General features: G+C 48.8%; 1 protein-coding gene across 1 annotated transcript; it reads right to left on the reverse strand.

Annotated features, from left to right (window-relative positions):
* Nucleotides 1–12,508: 12,508 nt before the first annotated feature.
* On the reverse strand, nt 12,509–16,454 carry DEU56DRAFT_52196 (CHAT domain-containing protein). The gene is made up of 5 exons (XM_041346617.1): nt 16,287–16,454; nt 16,078–16,228; nt 15,886–16,022; nt 15,741–15,838; nt 12,509–15,686 (listed from the first exon to the last, which is right to left on the reverse strand). The coding sequence occupies exons 1-5, from the start codon at nt 16,324–16,326 to the stop codon at nt 12,723–12,725; spliced, it is 3,390 nt and encodes a 1,129-aa protein (XP_041203543.1). The 5' UTR covers nt 16,327–16,454; the 3' UTR covers nt 12,509–12,722.
* Nucleotides 16,455–17,110: the final 656 nt, after the last annotated feature.

Raw genomic sequence — 17,110 nt, forward strand, 5'->3', positions numbered from 1 at the left:
TTGCGGAGAGGTGAAAGAAGGGGTGGGCTGTCCAGGGAAGAGCGGTCTTAAGCGTTCTATGAGGTTGGGGTGAACTGAGATACGCGGTAGCGAAGGCCCTGGGGGAACTCCCAAAGGCGTTATGGGGGTTATTCCTAATGCAAGGATATATTGGTGGAACATGGCCTCCATTTCTTTAAGGATGCCGTTGCCCATGCTGGTCGCGACATTTCTGAGTTCGTCAACAATATCAACACCCATCAACACGGTTGCCTGTTGAGTTGCGCTGTGAATGGTGGTCTTCAGGGGACCCAGCAGCCTATCAAAGAGCTGCTCTTCACGATCGCGCTCTGCAGAGTGCGATTCTGGTGACGGCTCCTTGGCGCCGTTCTGGAATTGACCTATGGTTGCGTGCCATCTTTTGCTGACTCTCTGCATGGACGAGACCGCTGTGTGAGATATCTCCATGAGTGCATTGGTAGATTGCAAAGCATAATGTGCCTCTGCAACGGACTGGGAGTGACCGAATGCATCGTGAATCGCCAAAAGTCCTGCGTCTTCTTCGTCGATGATGCCAAAGTCAACCTTAGATATGTTTACGAGCATGGTGCTCATGAGCTGTCTCCAATCCCTCATGCCTAAGGCTCGCCCAAGATACCGTTGGGTTATGGCGCCGATGGATTGTGAGAAATCGTGGGTGTTCATGGGGGTGCCGTCGCGAATGAAGACGTAGGAGAGGTATGATCTGGCCTTTGACACTGACATGACAAAGGTCGCCAGCTCTGCAGCTGCAGGGTATATAACGCCTAGCACAACCAATAACAACCTTGACACGGAGTGTGATGGGCAGCGAGCGATGAGTTTGCCGTGGCCTTGGATACTTGCAGTCTTTACGTAGGTAGTTGAGATGGTGAGGAGGCCGTTGAGGATGAAGATCTGTCTGTCCCCCTGGCCGTCCACTTGGAATTTTAGATGATCGCATTCTGTGCCGCGAGCTCCACCTCCCCATGTCGATACGACGCAGTAAAACATGATGGAGGAAAGTTCATTCAAGACCGCGATCCATTCCCAAACATTCCCTATGCGACAGTTAGCATTTACATCGCGCTTAGTTGCACAGTTGGCTTACCTGCATCAACGACATATTCTCCTTTCACTCTGGAAAAGAAGCTGGCATCTTTAGCAAGGTGCTCGAGAAGGCGCCGCTGGTACTTGTGCCAACCGTTCTCTTTGAAAGAGAATACCGATGTCTTCTGATCTGCAGATTGAGGTCGGTCTGTGAACCAGTTGCCAGGATTATTTGGGTCGGTACAGGAGTCAATATGAAGTAGGATGTCGTCCCATTGGCAACCCCGGAACAGCTCATCCATCTTTGCCTTCAAGTCGTTCAGCGATGAATTAACCGAGTTCTTGAATGTTTGCAATGGTATAGGGAATCCGTCAATGGACACCACAGTCATCTCAGCATTCCACGAAAAGCGAGGGAGTCCGGGTTCTGAATATGACAGAGCAGACAAGAGTGCCATCTTCTGTCGTAGACCAGTAAACAGAGTTTGAGGGCCGTCAACAAGGTACCGTTGGACGAGAAGCTCGTACGTCCTGTGTAAATGGCAGTGAGTGCAAAGTCAGGTGCAAGCTGGCGATGATACATACTTGAAGGAGTTGTTCTCGTGGTACGGCATGTTCTCAATGATCTCATAGGCCGCAGTTGCTCTGAAGCACCATTGGGCCTGACTGATTGTTGGTGGCACTTGAGGTGCTCGGTTGGTGTTGCCATAATCATCGGAAAGGTGATACGTGAGGAGAAAGAGTGTGAAGAGGTCTTTCATTTCATTTTTCAAGAAGTCGTCACTAACGCAAGAGAGGAGGGAAAACACGGTACGATGAACGAGGTCTATGCAGCGTTGGTCAACACGGTCGGAGCTAAGGCCCAATGAAGATTGCAGATGAGCATAGAGCTCCCTCAAGTAATGACTGTGCTGGGGATGCAAAGGCACATCGAAGTTATCGACGGGTTGGCACAGGTGGCGAATGAGAAAAATGATGAATCTCGACATGAAATTGGCATATCGTTCCAGGGTTGGGTCTTCCTGCGGACGGCGGAACGGTGCCTTCTCTGTGTTACCAGAGGGGCTGGTGGACGCAATAGCTCGAAGGGTAAGGGTTGATAATCGACCAAGATTGGCCGCAATGAACTTGTAGTAGGTTTGAGTTTGTTGGATGAGGTACTGGAATGCGGGTTCGCCCTCGGGCTTCAAGGCAGTTTGGCGGAGGGACTTTAGGTCAACGTTCTCAATGCACTGCTCCCAGTTGGTCTGAGCTAAAAGCGGCCCCCTGGGTCGCTTGTTGACGGCGGGCTGGTACTTGGTATCCCTGGAGTATAATCCGCATTTGTCAATGTGGGTAAGAATCGTCCCAAGGGCGTTCCAGTCTACGATTGTGGGGGAGCTTGCTACCTCGATGTAGGACATGGAGCCCCTAAAAATGCCGATCCGGTGTCCCTTGGTTAGGATGTGCGAGCGAAGCGCCAGCGGAACTTTGCCATGGGAAAGAACGCAATGTTTATGAAAGGGTTTGATGGATCTGAACAGGATTTTGGTTGTGCATCCCTCTATGGTGCACTTGAGCAAGTCGGGTATGACGCGCATGCCATCTATAGGCAGAAGTAGATTGGTTGGCAGAGGCTTTGGGAGATGGGCGTCCAACCCACGCAGGGTATTGGAGACGCTTTCCTTGGATGGCAGCGATTTATTGGAAGTTCCTTTGGGCTTATGCTTTCTACGGCGGTGGCCGTGCGCTTGCTCCCATGGGATTGCGACGGCACAGTCAAGGCATATGGTGAGGTTAAATATGGGGTCAACGTGGATGCCCCAACTGCGGGCATGAGCTCTGAGCTCCACTGGATCTGACTCAGCGTCAACGTCCATTGACGGAAGGTCGCCGTCGTTGTCTTCAGAATAATCAGATGCGATATCTTCCTCACTAGCAGAATCGACGTCTCCATCGTGGGCTTCAGGACGGCTTATTGCTGCGCCTCCATCATGGGAGACAGACGTCAAGGCCCTGCCTTGAAAGAAACGCGTAAGAGAGGATGACTCGCTTCGATGGAGCGTTTGAGAGCGGGCTTCTACGGCTGCGTGTATGGGATTGACAGGAAGTTTGAGAGTGGGCAACGGATCAATGTCCATCTCGGGGTGTGGAACAAGGGAGTCGTCAGGGTAGCGGACTGGGTATGGGGAATTATCCTGGTGATTTTGCACAGGCTCCGTACTGACGGTAGCCACTGGAGACTCTTGTTCACCTGATACGTCTGCGGTAAGCTATGAGCTTAGAGTCACCATGCGTGGATTGAGAAAAGTACATACCTTCAGCGGGGTCCATACAGTCAGGGGCTTCATCTTTGGGGTGGGGGGATTTAGATAACAGCTTCACGAATCGATGGTAGTCGTATCGAGAATGATCACGACGTCCACATGGACAATGGAATTGCCCGTCTGATTGTCTGAATATTTTCACTGTATTAAGGTGAGTATATGCGGGTCAATTGCGCATATATGGCACTTACCTGCCTCCTCTCCCCATGAACAATTGATGAAAGCGGTGTGGTACTTGTTCTTGTGCGTTTTCTCTTTCTCTCCAGCTTGATAGTTGGGACGCGGGCAATTTGGTGTTCGACACCTGGAAGGTTTTTGGTGAGATTTAGGACTTGCCCTAACTTAGGGGATACATACCGTTTGGGCATTGATAGCAGAGGGTAAGGCAGCCTGGAGGACTGCAATGGTGGTTTTAGATTAAGGCTATGGCGCTGTAATTATGTATGTGACAGTATATATAACTCTATGATGTACGCTATTATTAAATTTGCGTTGAAAAGCTATTTTTAAACACCAAAGTAGCTTTAGGCGTCATCAATGTAAGTAAGGCTATTTTTAAATGCCAAAGTAGCAATACGTGTCATATAAGTAGGAGAGTGAGGAGGGAAAAACCTATGGAGAGTTTCGAGGATCTCCGTGAACCAGTTTCTTACTGACATTTATGCTTGTCCAGCGAAGATTTCGGGTCCATGATTGGGGATTGCGATAATCACAATGTGCACACTTCACCGCAGGAGTTGGGCACACGCCAGATCTCACGTAGATCCTTTTTTTTTTTGGCTGTTGTGCACCGGAACTCGCGTAGTTCCACCCAAAAAGGGCCTGACCTGCTGCATGAAACATGTAGCACATAGAGTGGGGGATGACTGGTAAACGGTGTCATGCTGGTAAAGGATGAAGAGAAAGAGGTTATGTAAGCTGCGTGTTGGTTCATTTGTAGGGTTGAGGTGTTCGTCTTACATAACATGTGGAAAGTACTGGACAGCATGTGGAAGTATCAGAATTGTGCGCTGAATTATCATAGGATGATGAGAGGACATACCCGAGCACAAAACACAATCACATTAACGAACGTCCTCAACACGACTTCGCGCACCGAATAATGCGCAAAGCACGCAGGTGAAGAGAGGACTCTGGGAGATACCGGGTATGGTTATAGACGACAAGGTCAGCGTCTATCGACCAGTTTAGCGTGACGAGACGGATGTCAGCAGCAGAATAATGTAGACGAACTTTTCGGATTTGAGAATAAATCCAGTTTACGGTGCCCAGCCATGACCGCGTGAAAGGCTCTGTGCTCCGCAGCTTGAATGGTGAAGTGGCTTGATCTTGAAGGTCTTCGCATAGAGGGACGACGATCTGAAGAGATGTCAGCAAAACTCAAAGCTTCAATGGTTCAACTTAACTTGATCACTCAAGTCCTGAATTTGACTGATTATAATGCGAGTCGAGAATCAAAATGTATTATGTATTGATGAAGATCAACATATATGCATAAAAAGAACGCGATCGTCTGATGATACATCGGGTTACGTGGAATTGGCCGATCAGCTTGGTATAGATACATAAGGTTGCGAACCTCCCGCGCTATTCAGCCCTGCAGCTTCTAACAATGCAATTTGAGATACGTTGGACATCTCTCTAGTTTGAAGCTCGGACTCGTCGTGGCCTAACGAGCCGTGATAGGCAGATGATAAGGAGTTTTGTGAGTAGTGCACGCCTGACGATGAAGGGCCCATGACGTCGTCGACGATATGGCTCAAGTCGATGTCGACACCGCGGTATCGTTGTCTTCACCTGCAAGCAGTGTTGCTCTGGCAAGGGCTTGTCGTCGGGGCAAGTTGATGGCGTCGACGAAGTGGAAGTATTTTAAACGTCTTCGTTGGAAGACGGAGAGACCAAGGATGAGGAGTAGGCCGCTGCCAATCACTGAGCCAGCGATAATGGCAGGGCGATTGATTGCGCCGCTGTTGTTGGTGGCTGCACTGATGACCATAGGCATAACAGTTGCGGACTGATTAAGTGTTAGAGGGAGTAGGAATGGCAAAGTAGGGACGTACTATGATCCAGCGTATGAGACGAGGGCAACGAGCGTGCCGTTGCTGTAGATGGGGCATCGTCGACAAATGAATAAGAAATGTGTTGTCGATCGAGAGGCCTGGTAAACGAAAACGGGATGGTGTCTGGAGGAAGAGCATCGTCCGACTGGAGGAAAGGGAGCCAAAACGTTGAAACGGGTGTTCTTGATTCCGCTCTGGGTGAATTATCAGTACGCCTCAAAGGAAAACGACGGAGAGGTTGACACGAACTTGCAATCGGGCTGGGTACGTGCCTAGACTTATAACACATAGGCGTTTTCCACAGGCGACATGAATGTGATTGTAGCTGCCAGGAGACGGGCGAAGTCGAATGGTTTCGGGAAGGTCGTCCAGCGTATGTAACTGGAGTAACATTTGAGCAATGCGGAGCGAGGTTAGAAAACTTCATGCCATACCTGATCGCCCCGAAAGAATATCGACAGACTTTGGCCTTGATGCCACTGAGAGTAGAAATCTGTGCATCGAGGTTGTTATCAGCGTAAGGAATAATTGGACTTGAACAGAATAGACGCACCCCACCCTTTAGCTCGCCTGACCTCAAACGGGAGTGCAGAAAGGAAAGTCACGCTAATTTCGTCGTGAGCCGTACATCTTTGATGTAGCAGAAAAAATAAAGCAGCATTTATCACTCACCTGGTAAGTACAGCGCTCGCCCAGATATAACTCGGGATAACGAGTCCAAACGCGGCACCCATCGCAAGTTCAAACCTGACGACAAACGCGACAAGGGCGGGAAATGGTTAGTAGGTGTAATAAGTTGTAATGGAAATACGTACTGCGATGATTTGCAGCTTTGGATAGCGGGAGGGCCAGAGATGGGGAGCAATTCGAGGTAGAACAGTGAAGAGTTGCCGCCATGAGGTGTCGACGGCTACTGTACGTGGATTCGACTCCATCGACGAGCTCGGTCTTGAGGTAAAGGCGAGTGATGGGCACTGGCCCAAAACGCGGGGCCCCGCATAATTCAATGGTGTGGTGGTGGTACTGAACGAAGAGGAAAAGATTATGTAAGATGGAAGGCAGTAATTCCTATAGGGATCTGCGACGTATATTACATAAGCTGCACAAACAACCGTGCAACCCTACAAACACACAGCGCTGTGTCGATTATGTAATCCAATGCTCTTTATTCTCAACATGTATCACGCACTAAGGTTACAACACAAGGTAAGCAAAGTCTATTAACTTCAAGCTAATGTCTTAGTTTGCAAGGTTATAGTGATGCATCAAGTCTTCGTTTGGGCTCAGTAAGTGAGCAATAGTGAAGCTTATGAGCGCAAAGGCATGGGCCACCAGGTGAGTTGTGACTTCTTGCAGAGACGAATTATTAACCAATCTTCTAACGAGACAAACCGTTACTTTACATGTCCTTGAGACTTTGTAACGCGCTTACTGCGCTAGTGCATGTGTGTTTAGGGTGAGTGCGACCTAATGAACATTCTGTGCATTACTGAAATAGTACAGTGTTACAGGACGTTAACGCGTGAGTCAATTTTTGACCAGCGTCACTTAAACTGTGCTCGTGCGGCGTCTCTTATACTCTGCTTGTGCGGCGTCGCTTATACGCTGCTCGTGCAGCGTCGCCGTTACTTTGTACTTGAGACTTTGTAATGTGCTTACTGCGCTAGTGCATGAGACTTGAAGCTAATGTCTACCACGTTTCTATGCTCCAGGTATGTCTCTTTTGTTTATCATTTCAATCGAGTCTGATCCTGTTGTTTTCAGCGCGTCTGATGCTTAGCGTACGTTCAACATGGCACATTCTTTTGCACACGCTTGGCTTCGATAAGCCTATGCGTCTTACGGCTGCAGTGTGCAACAGCAAGTTGGAGTCTGGTCAGTCCTCCTTTTAGATGCTGACAATTGTTCAATTTCATCATTCGTTCCAAGTAGTCTGCCATCCGCTTTCTTATGTGTCCAGGCTCGCGTTTGGAAATTCTGAACCGTGAGTCCAACACATTCAGTTCTATGAGCTCTGGCACACGCACGTCCTTGTCCTTACGCATTAACAGGTATTTCAATCACGCTTTAAACGTTTATTCAACTTACTTGGGCGGTTTTCGTAGTTCCTCCGCCCATCTCAAGTGATCGAAGGAGGCACGGGTATAGGCGAGGTTTTCCTAGAGATGGTGAGTCTGTCCTTCTAGACGTTGGGCATGATTTCACGCTGATCCTCAATCTTTCACCAGGTAACTGACCTCGCGCCCTCATACATGACCTACATCGCTGCGAACCCTTGGGTGCTCGCGCACCTCGACGTTCTCAGCTCGCCGTCATAGCTCACGCCCCAATTCTCGTGAGAGCAAAGACCTTGTGGAGGTGCATATGCATGAGTTGTTGAATCGAGTAGCACCTAAACGTGTGGTAGACGTATGTCAGGAACTTTAAAGGACTTGATTTTCGGGTAAGTTCGAGTTTTGATCTTGATACAGTTCACATTCGCACATTTGTTTAGTGGTATCCTGCCCGTTAATCCCGTAACATGTTATTATTGGCGTGTCCGTATCTAGCAATGCAAAATGAATGTCTGGTTTTCGATACCATTAGACCTGAGACCGTTTGCGGTTCATTGAGGAGCAAGCGTACCGGACCTAAGGTTGCTGGTAAGGAAATTTAAATAAGCTCAGGCTGAAACATAAGGACTAGCCATGTGATTGAAGGGACGCAGGATGTAGGGAATAAGGCTCTAAGGTGAGTAAAAGATGCGAACCCTAACTAACTAACCCTAACAGAATGCGGAGGAGGAACGAAGTCGTATTGAATGATATCGCTGACCCTAAGCCTAACTAAACTAACCTAACCCCCCGAGCATGAAGATTGTCCCATAACATGGGACCCAGAGCTCCGGGCAGCAACCTAACTGGTATGGGGAGTAGGTATGCATCCCTAGAGTGGGATCCCAACACCGTTAGATGAGAAAACCATGTGAAGAAAAGATATGGACGCACCCGCCCCCCCTCCTCCCTATACAGCGCCCAGGGGGGAATTTCGGCCATAACATTGTACCCAGAGCTCCGGGTAGCAAATTGAGTGGTGCGGGGAGTAGGTATGCATCCCTAGAGTGGGATCCCATAACCGTTAAGTGAGAAAACCAAATGGGAAAAAGTTATGGACGCACCTGCCCCCCCTCCTCCCTATACAGCGCCCAGGGGGGAATTTCGGCCATAACATTGGAGCAAGAGCTCCGGGTAGCAAATTGAGTGGTGCGGGGAGTAGGTATGCATCCCTAGAGTGGGATCCCATAACCGTTAAGTGAGAAAACCAAATGGGAAAAAGTTATGGACGCACCCGCCCCCCCTCCTCCCTATACAGCGCCCAGGGGGGAATTTCGGCCATAACATTGGAGCAAGAGCTCCGGGCAGCGAACTAACTGGTGCGGGGAGTAGATATAAGTCCCTAGAGTGGGATCCCAACAGCGCTAAGTAAGAAAATGACATGAAGAAAAGATACGGGCGAACCTTTCCCTCCTCCCCCCTCTAGAGCGCGAAGGAGGAAGATTGGGCCATAACATGGGACCCAGAGCTCCGGGCAGCGAAATAACTGGTGCGGGGAGTAGATATAAGTCCCTAGAGTGGGATCCCAGCAGCGGTGGATGAGAAAACGACGTGGAGGAAAGATACAGACTAACCTTTCCCTCCTCCTCCCTTTAGAGCGCCAAGGAGGAAGATTTGGGCATAACGGGAGAAGGAAAGGCGCGGGCAGCTAGATTTTTCGGCGGGGTCGTCGTTATATGCATCTTAATAGGTCCAGAAGATGTCAAGTTGCCTGGAGGTCATGGTGAATATAGGCGAGGCAAGAAGGGCGTCGGGAAGGTGTGAGAAAGTGAACTTTTCGCAGATGGATTTACACAACACTAACTCAATGTTTTGAACCCGGACTTTCGCTAGGGGAGTGCAGAATTTCAAGGGCTATAAGATGAGATAGATACGTCTATATAAAATGTGGAAGGAAAGGGACGAAAAAAATCGAAGTTGTGGTCCCGGCGCTTTGCGCCAAAGCGCCGTCCGCATATAGATAGTCAATACCAGACAAGAAGCAAAAGTCAGTCAAATCTCAGGACTTGGACAAGTCTTGTTTGTGTGAAATCCACCAAAGCCAAGAAGATCGTAAAAAAGCGAAAATATACATGTACAAGATGGCCACCTCTATCAGAGGTGAACAGCTTGGTCCCTGCTGTGCATTTCTGCATAACACCTCTGCAATTCACAATTTTGGCGTTTCATAAGGCAGATACAGGCAGGATCTAACACTCTGAACCTCGGAAACAAATCAGCAAGATTTATTTGCTGGTGCATCACAGTGGCATTGAGTGGTGAGCAGGCCCCCTCTGAGAGGACCGCATTCTTGCTTATGTAAGCAGCAGCAGTACCACACTCTCCTAAGATCGATTTTTACAGCCTTCATATGACTTGGGGAGGATAAGGTAGGACTTGATTTTGAGGTTATTGAGCAATACAAAGACCATGGTCATGCCAGATTTGCACGAAGAAATCAATTCTCAAAGTTGACCACCCAGGTCATGCTGGCCCCCCACACATCGATTTTAACAGCCTTCATATGACCTGCTTGACTTCAGGCATGACTCATTTTAGAGGTTAATGGACCATACAAACACGTTGGTCGAGCCAGATTTCCCTCTAAAAATCATGTTCCAAAGTTGGCTGCCCCTGACATCCTCCCCCCACCCAAAGATCGATTTTTTCAGCCTTCATATGGCTTGCTTGGCTTTAGCTAGGACTCGTTCTTGAGGTTATTCGACCATCTGAAGACGTTGGTCGAGCCGGATTTTGCTCTAAAAATCATCTTCCAAAGTTGGCCACCAAGGCCATGCTCCCCCACCCAAAGATCGATTTTTCTAGACTTCATATGACTAGCCTGTCCTTCAGAAGCATTTTTCCTGGGGGTTATTGAGCCCTCTGAACACGATGGTCATGCCAGAATTGCCTGGAAAAATCGTGTTCCTGAGATATACAAGGTCCTCCCCCTCCTCCTGACCTCCTGTATGTCACTATCCCGGTATTCCGCCTCAATACCGATACTGAAAACATCTCTCCTAGGGTATTTGAGCCCTCTGAATCGATTGGGAATGGTCCCAGACCTTCCGGAGGTCGGCATTCATGTGATATGGGAGGTGGGCTCAAATATCAGTATTTTGGACATATCTCCACAACCGAACCGCCGTTTTTCTTAATTGTTGGCTCATATCCATCCCAGAAGTACCCTCCATGATATGTACCAGCCCACCAAAAGATATTTTTTTACAAGTTTGAAACCTATTTCTGTTTTGACCCTATAAATATCAGGAATTGGACAAGTCTTGTTTGTGTGAAATACACCATGGAGGGGAGAAGCCAAGAAGATTGTAAAAAAAGAGGAAAAAATACATGTACAAGATGGCCACCTCTATCAGAGCGCCACAGATTAGTCCCTGCCGTGCATTTCTGCACAACACCTCCCCAATTCGCAATTTTCACATTTTATAAGGCAAATGCAGGCAGAATCCAACACTCTGAACCTCGGAAACAAATCAGCAAGATTTATTTGCTGGTGCATCACAGTGGCATTGAGTGGTGAGCAGGCCCCCTCTGAGAGGACCGCATTCTTGCTTATGTAAGCAGCAGCAGCACCACACTCTCCTAAGATCGATTTTTACAGCCTTCATATGACTTGGGGAGGATAAGGTAGGACTTGATTTTGAGGTTATTGAGCAATACAAAGACCATGGTCATGCCAGATTTGCACGAAGAAATCAATTCTCAAAGTTGACCACCGAGGTCATGCTGGCCCCCCACACATTGATTTTAACAGCCTTCATGTGACCTGCTTGACTTCAGGCATGACTCATTTTAGAGGTTATTGGACCATACAAACATGTTGGTCATGCCAGATTTCCCTCTTAAAATCATATTCCAAATTTGACTACAACCCCTGTCATGCCCCCCCCCACCCAAAGATCGATTTTTTCAGCCTTCATATGGCTTGCTTGGCTGTAGCTAGGACTCTTTCTAGAGGTTATTGGACCATCTGAACACATTTGTCGAGCCATAATTGCACAATAAAATCAAATTCCAAAGTTGACCCCCTAGGCCATGCTGGCCCCCCCACACATCGATTTTTACAGCCTTCATGTGACTTGCCTGGCATCATGTAGGACTTGATTTCGAGGTTATTGAACACTCCGAAAACGATGGTCGAGCCAGAATTGCACGAAGAAATCAAATGCTGAAGTTGACCCCCTAGGGCATGCTGGCCTCCCCCACATATTGATTTTTACAGCCTTCATATGACTTGCAAGGGTTGATGTAGGACTTGTTTCCGAGGTTATTAAACACTCTGAAAAGGATGGTCAAGCCAGATTTGCATGAGAAAATCAAATCCCAAAGTTGACCACCAAGGCCATGCTCCCCCACCCAAAGATCGATTTTTTCAGCCTCCATATGGCTTGCTTGTCTTTAGGTAGGACTCGTTCTAGAGGTTATTCGACCATACAAACACGTTGGTCGAGCCAGATTTCCCTCTAAAAATCATGTTCCAAAGTTGGCTGCCCCTGTCATCCTTCCCCCACCCAAAGATCGATTTTTTCAGCCTTCATATGGCTTGCTTGGCTTTAGCTAGGACTCGTTCTTGAGGTTATTCGACCATCTGAAGACGTTGGTCGAGCCGGATTTTGCTCTAAAAATCATCTTCCAAAGTTGGCCACCAAGGCCATGCTCCCCCACCCAAAGATCGATTTTTCTAGACTTCATATGACTAGCCTGTCCTTCAGAAGCATTTTTCCTGGGGGTTATTGAGCCCTCTGAACACGATGGTCATGCCAGAATTGCCTGGAAAAATCGTGTTCCTGAGATATACAGGGTCCTCCCCCTCCTCCTGACCTCCTGTATGTCACTATCCCGGTATTCCGCCTCAATACCGATACCGAAAACATCTCTCCTAGGGTATTTGAGGCCTCTGAATCGATTGGGAATGGTCCCAGACCTTCCGGAGGTCGGCATTCATGTGATATGGGAGGTAGGCTCAAATATCAGTATTTTGGACATATCTCCACAACCGAACCGCCGATTTTCTTAATTGTTGGCTCATATCCATCCCAGAAGTACCCTCCATGATATGTACCAGCCCACCAAAAGATATTTTTTTACAAGTTTGAAACCTATTTCTGTTTTGACCCTATAAGTATCGGGGTTATTTCTACGAAAAAAAAAAACAGAATGAAAGAGGATCGCAGATAAAGAATATGTACCAGGCAAAGCAATACGATATAGTAGAACTACACACCAATATGTATGAAAACCATCCTCTGTTCGAGCGGCACTTTCGTCTTCACGGCGTGTGTAGCACGGTTCAGTGCCCAAGCCGCCTTCGTACAGTCCATGAACCCGCCATCCTCCACATGCTTGACCATATTCTCGTAGAAAGCTCCAACAACGTGTTTTGCGACAGCGTCGTCAACCTCCCACAGCGTGCCAACGACGCTCTTGAACCCCGAAAACTGAAGGCCAGCTGCAAGATGGATGACTTCGTCGGGCGTCTCCTTATCACCGACGGCGGTATGACATGCTGATAAGAACGCGAACTCAGCATGCGGAATGTCTTTCTCCATGATGTCAAGTAGCGTGAGAGGTGCATCCTTCATGACGAAATGAGAATTGTAAGGCTGATCGTGGTCCTGCTTGCCATGGCAAGCGAGGTGCACCCAAGTGTTCTGTTCCAGGGCTTCAAGTGCGCCTGCTCGCGTGGCTGCGTCGCCAGAAAGAGTTGAACGGTTGGCCGTCACGGGGACCAGCTTATGGACAAGCTCGAGCTCGCTATCGACAGCTAAGAGCGCCTTGCCATTCCCTCCGCCCGGTTGACCTTGCCCAACCGCCACAAAGGATGGAGGCACACTGCGTTTCTTCATCATCTGCCTAGATCTGATCAGCGCCGAAAGTGTCGGCGTGTAAGAACATATGTAGAGATCCTCCAGGCATGGCTCCTTCCCAGAGCAATCTGCCTTTGTTCGAAATGGGTGGGCTGCGTGAAGAGGAATGGATGTGAAAACCGCAGTTGGACACAGCCAGATTCGAGACTGGCGCTTTAATTTGAGGGTATGCTCGAGTACCTCGACGACAGGTAGCATGATATCGTCCCATACCGCCCGCAAGAGGACAATCAGATCATTGCGCGGCTGCTTTAGGCCCATCTTCGATGCTTGCAATATCGCACTGGCAAACCGATCTTTGAGATCCTCGAGATCTGCGAGAGAGATAGATGGCAAGGTAACATTATGGGGCTCTCCTGACGTCGGGACAATGATGGCGCTGCACGAGTATTTGCTGGCAATGAGGATGATGACCGGGCCATGGCGTGCTGCCGCTTGCAAGTCTTCGTACGAAGGTGGGAGCAGGAACCGCGAGAAACCTCGAAGATCACGTATCTCAGCTACCGCAGCTTCCCATTGCGTCATAATTCTCCTGTACTTCGTTTCCGCTACTTCAGCTGCAGCTCTGTCCACGATGGTTGCAGAACCCTGAGCTGCGTTGGAAACACGCTTGCTCAGCTCCAAAAATTTGTGAGCTAGATGTGGATGTCCCGTTTCGAGCTCTTCAACTGGAGTTTTGAGTCGAGAGGCGAATGACCATCGCTGACCACGACCCTGCTCTACGAGTTCGATGGCCTTTTGCAGGTTGTGCCTGCGTATGGCACATGATGCTGCATCTACAGGCAGCGATCTGGCGTTATGAAAGGTGGGAGCAGCTTCAAGCCGCGAAGTGATGGATGATCGTGTTGAGATATGTGCGTCGAGAAGCTCGAAAAACATTGCATATGCCTCGAGCGCAGATTCATGACAAGAATTCTCGGCATCAGAAACCCAGTGCTGGGCTGCTAGAATGCGATTTGGAAAACCTTGGGTGGGGTGCATTGACGCAAGTCTGGAGTTCTCTATTGCAAGTGACAAATCAGCCGGCTCGTGTTGCACTAGGTAACGAGCCAAATAGCCTTCCTTCAGCCATCTGTAGCTGAACCATCTATCTGGATGCAGTGAAGGCAATGCCACCAATGATTCCTGACAGAGTTGAATGGCCTCCTCAATATCCACATTCTTCTGAGTTCGCGTGAAACGAGAGCAAAGCGCCGAGCTTGAATTGAAAAGATATGCAGGGCGCTCTGGATCATCAACCCGCTTTGACCGAAGGGATTCACGATATAGATCGACGGCCTCGTTAAGATCCTCGATGACGCGGGATTTGACATATATCTTTTGGAGCGCGAGGGCAAGGTTGTTAAGCGTGACGTCACGACGTGGATGCCCAGGTGGGCGCAAGGTCAGTGCCTCGCGATAGAGGCTAACAGCTCGGTTGATGTCATCAACATCACCGCGTGTAATAAAACGGGTGTAGAGGGCGCCCCCTAGGTTGTCCAATGAGCAATCACGAGATTCGTGCCCAACAGGGCGCAGACGCAGCACTTCTTCGTGCATGGAGACAACCTCGTCCAGGTCATGTGATTTTCCCTGGTGATTGAAGCGGGATTGAAGTGAGAAGGCCAAGTTGTTCAGGTAGATACCACGGTCAGAATGTCCCTTGGGGTGCAGAGAAATGGCTTCACGAAGAAGCTGTATGAGCTCGTCTACATCATCAATGCTGCCCCGTTGTGTAAACCGTGTTAAGAGTGACCGTGAAAGCATGGTGAATACTCCTATATGGTGTTGATGACCCAGGGGACAGATCTTGAGCACGTTTCGTCGAAGGTCGATGCCTTTATTGGATGCATCAATTGAAAGGTTGTTGCAATTACTAATCACATAATTGACCACACTGTCTACGCCCATGCTTCGAAAGTAGGTGCCCTCTGGACAGAGGGGCAGTAGCTTGCAGCACAGCTGCAGGGATTCATGAATATAGGCGGCAGTGGGCTCCTTGCTGTAGCGCCAGATCAATGCGAAAATGAGATGATGGAGAGATAATGTGTGATCGAGATGGCCCTGCGGACGCAATGCAAGGGCTTCGCGGAAGAGGGAAGTGGTGGTATCAATGTCTTGGAGATCGTTTTGAATGTAGCCTAGAAGGCGGGCACACGCGAGGTTGGTGAGAGCCGCTGCATGGTCAGGATGGTCGACCGGACAGCGGTCCAGAACCAACTGAAAATGTTGTAAAGCGTCGTTCAGGTGAGAGACTGTCTTGGTGGTCCTATATTCGGCATATCGTGCGTGGCCCGCATCTGTCTCTTGAGCAATCTCGCAGTCTACGAGGGACTACAGTTGGTATTCCGTCAGCAAAAGCTAACTGCAGAGGCCAGCGTCACCCACATCAAACAGTGCGCCATCCCGATTGTCGCAAGCATGTACAACAGTGGCCTTCAGCTTGAGAGAAGGGTAAACACCACGAACGGGCGGGAAGGACAGTTCTACGGGATGTGAGTAGATACGCATGAATGAGAAGTAGGTTACTTACCGAAAGGCTCATCTCCATGATCAAGCAACTCATCCCACGATGTTTCAAGTTGTCCAATGACTTCTCCGCTACCCAGAATTCGATCAGCCTCGTAGGACGCTCTGATTTCCACTGATAATGTAGGTGATGCCTGTGTTCTATAAACCGAGGATGAGTTGTCGAATCGCGTCCAAAAATTTTGAGGGACTTTACAGGGTCAGGGTATCTCCCCACGCAACAGATTTCTCAGAGGATAAAACTTTGATGGCTGATTTCCAGCGTCTCCTCGAGTCGACATTGATGGATATGTAAATCCCTGCGGGTATGCGCCCGGAAGGGGCTTGAAGATTCTGTCCACCAATAACTGTAGATAGAGGGTCAGGATCACAAAATATATACAAATGTGATACAGAGTGACTTACTTTCAAGTCTAATAGATCGAATTTCTGCGCTACTGGGCATGATGGTACGATGGAGCCAAACGATGAGGATCGAGGATGGGCTTGGTGGTTGGTGGAATGAGCGGTAGGAGAAGACGGGGGTAGGGATATGGGGACTGTAGGTGTTTGCTGTTCAGCACGGTAGACGCTGCCAGCTGGTACGATTTAGACTAAGCGCTGAGGCCAAAACATGACAGAGTAGAATTAGCGGGAGAACCTGTGTGTGGGTAATGCCAAGGTCAGACACATCAGCGAAAGTGGCATGCCAACGTTACTAATTATGCAAGACTCTGAGCGTTCTGTGATGGTTGGCTACTCCTGGACTGAGTGCGTGACATAAGTAAGGCCACATGTGAATCGAGTTTATTTCGTAAGGTAATGCAAACCGGTGAAAACGAGGCACACAGATGATTATATATGAGTACGATTGAGTTGACAGTGCCATGCATATAGGGAAGGATGATCATGAGAGCGGACGGGCACGAGCGAAAAACTAGAGTTTAGTCTTTGCACAAGCGTCGGTCACCTGACCTTCCCAATAACTATGGGGTAGACATGTACAGTAGAACCAGTATCGTCGAATTCTATTAGTTCAAAATAGTTCAACGTCAGGAAATCAAGAGAATACATTTGACTGATGCTGCGATCGAACTGCGGACTGCATTGAGAATTGCGCCTGATAATCTGAGAGGCATCAAGTTTCTTGCTGCGTGGACATGAAGATACAAGGGAACTCAACAATTGAGGGCACGGATACGCCGCCTAATGGTACTTCGTGAAATCGACTGACAAGCACGAAATTTACC

Source organism: Suillus clintonianus (genome assembly GCF_016758775.1).
Source record: "Suillus clintonianus strain FC179 chromosome Unknown DEU56scaffold_109, whole genome shotgun sequence".
NCBI lineage: Eukaryota > Fungi > Basidiomycota > Agaricomycetes > Boletales > Suillaceae > Suillus > Suillus clintonianus.

Bases quoted from the DNA above. Each gene is read 5' to 3' on its own strand.
- DEU56DRAFT_52196 (XM_041346617.1), bottom strand. From the start codon at position 16,326: ATGCCCAGTAGCGCAGAAATTCGATCTATTAGACTTGAAA. The intron at 16,023-16,077 runs GTAAAGTCCCTC...CTCGGTTTATAG, and splicing joins TGGGGAGATACCCTGACCCT to AACACAGGCATCACCTACAT. The intron at 15,839-15,885 runs GTAAGTAACCTA...CACATCCCGTAG, and splicing joins TCATGGAGATGAGCCTTTCG to AACTGTCCTTCCCGCCCGTT.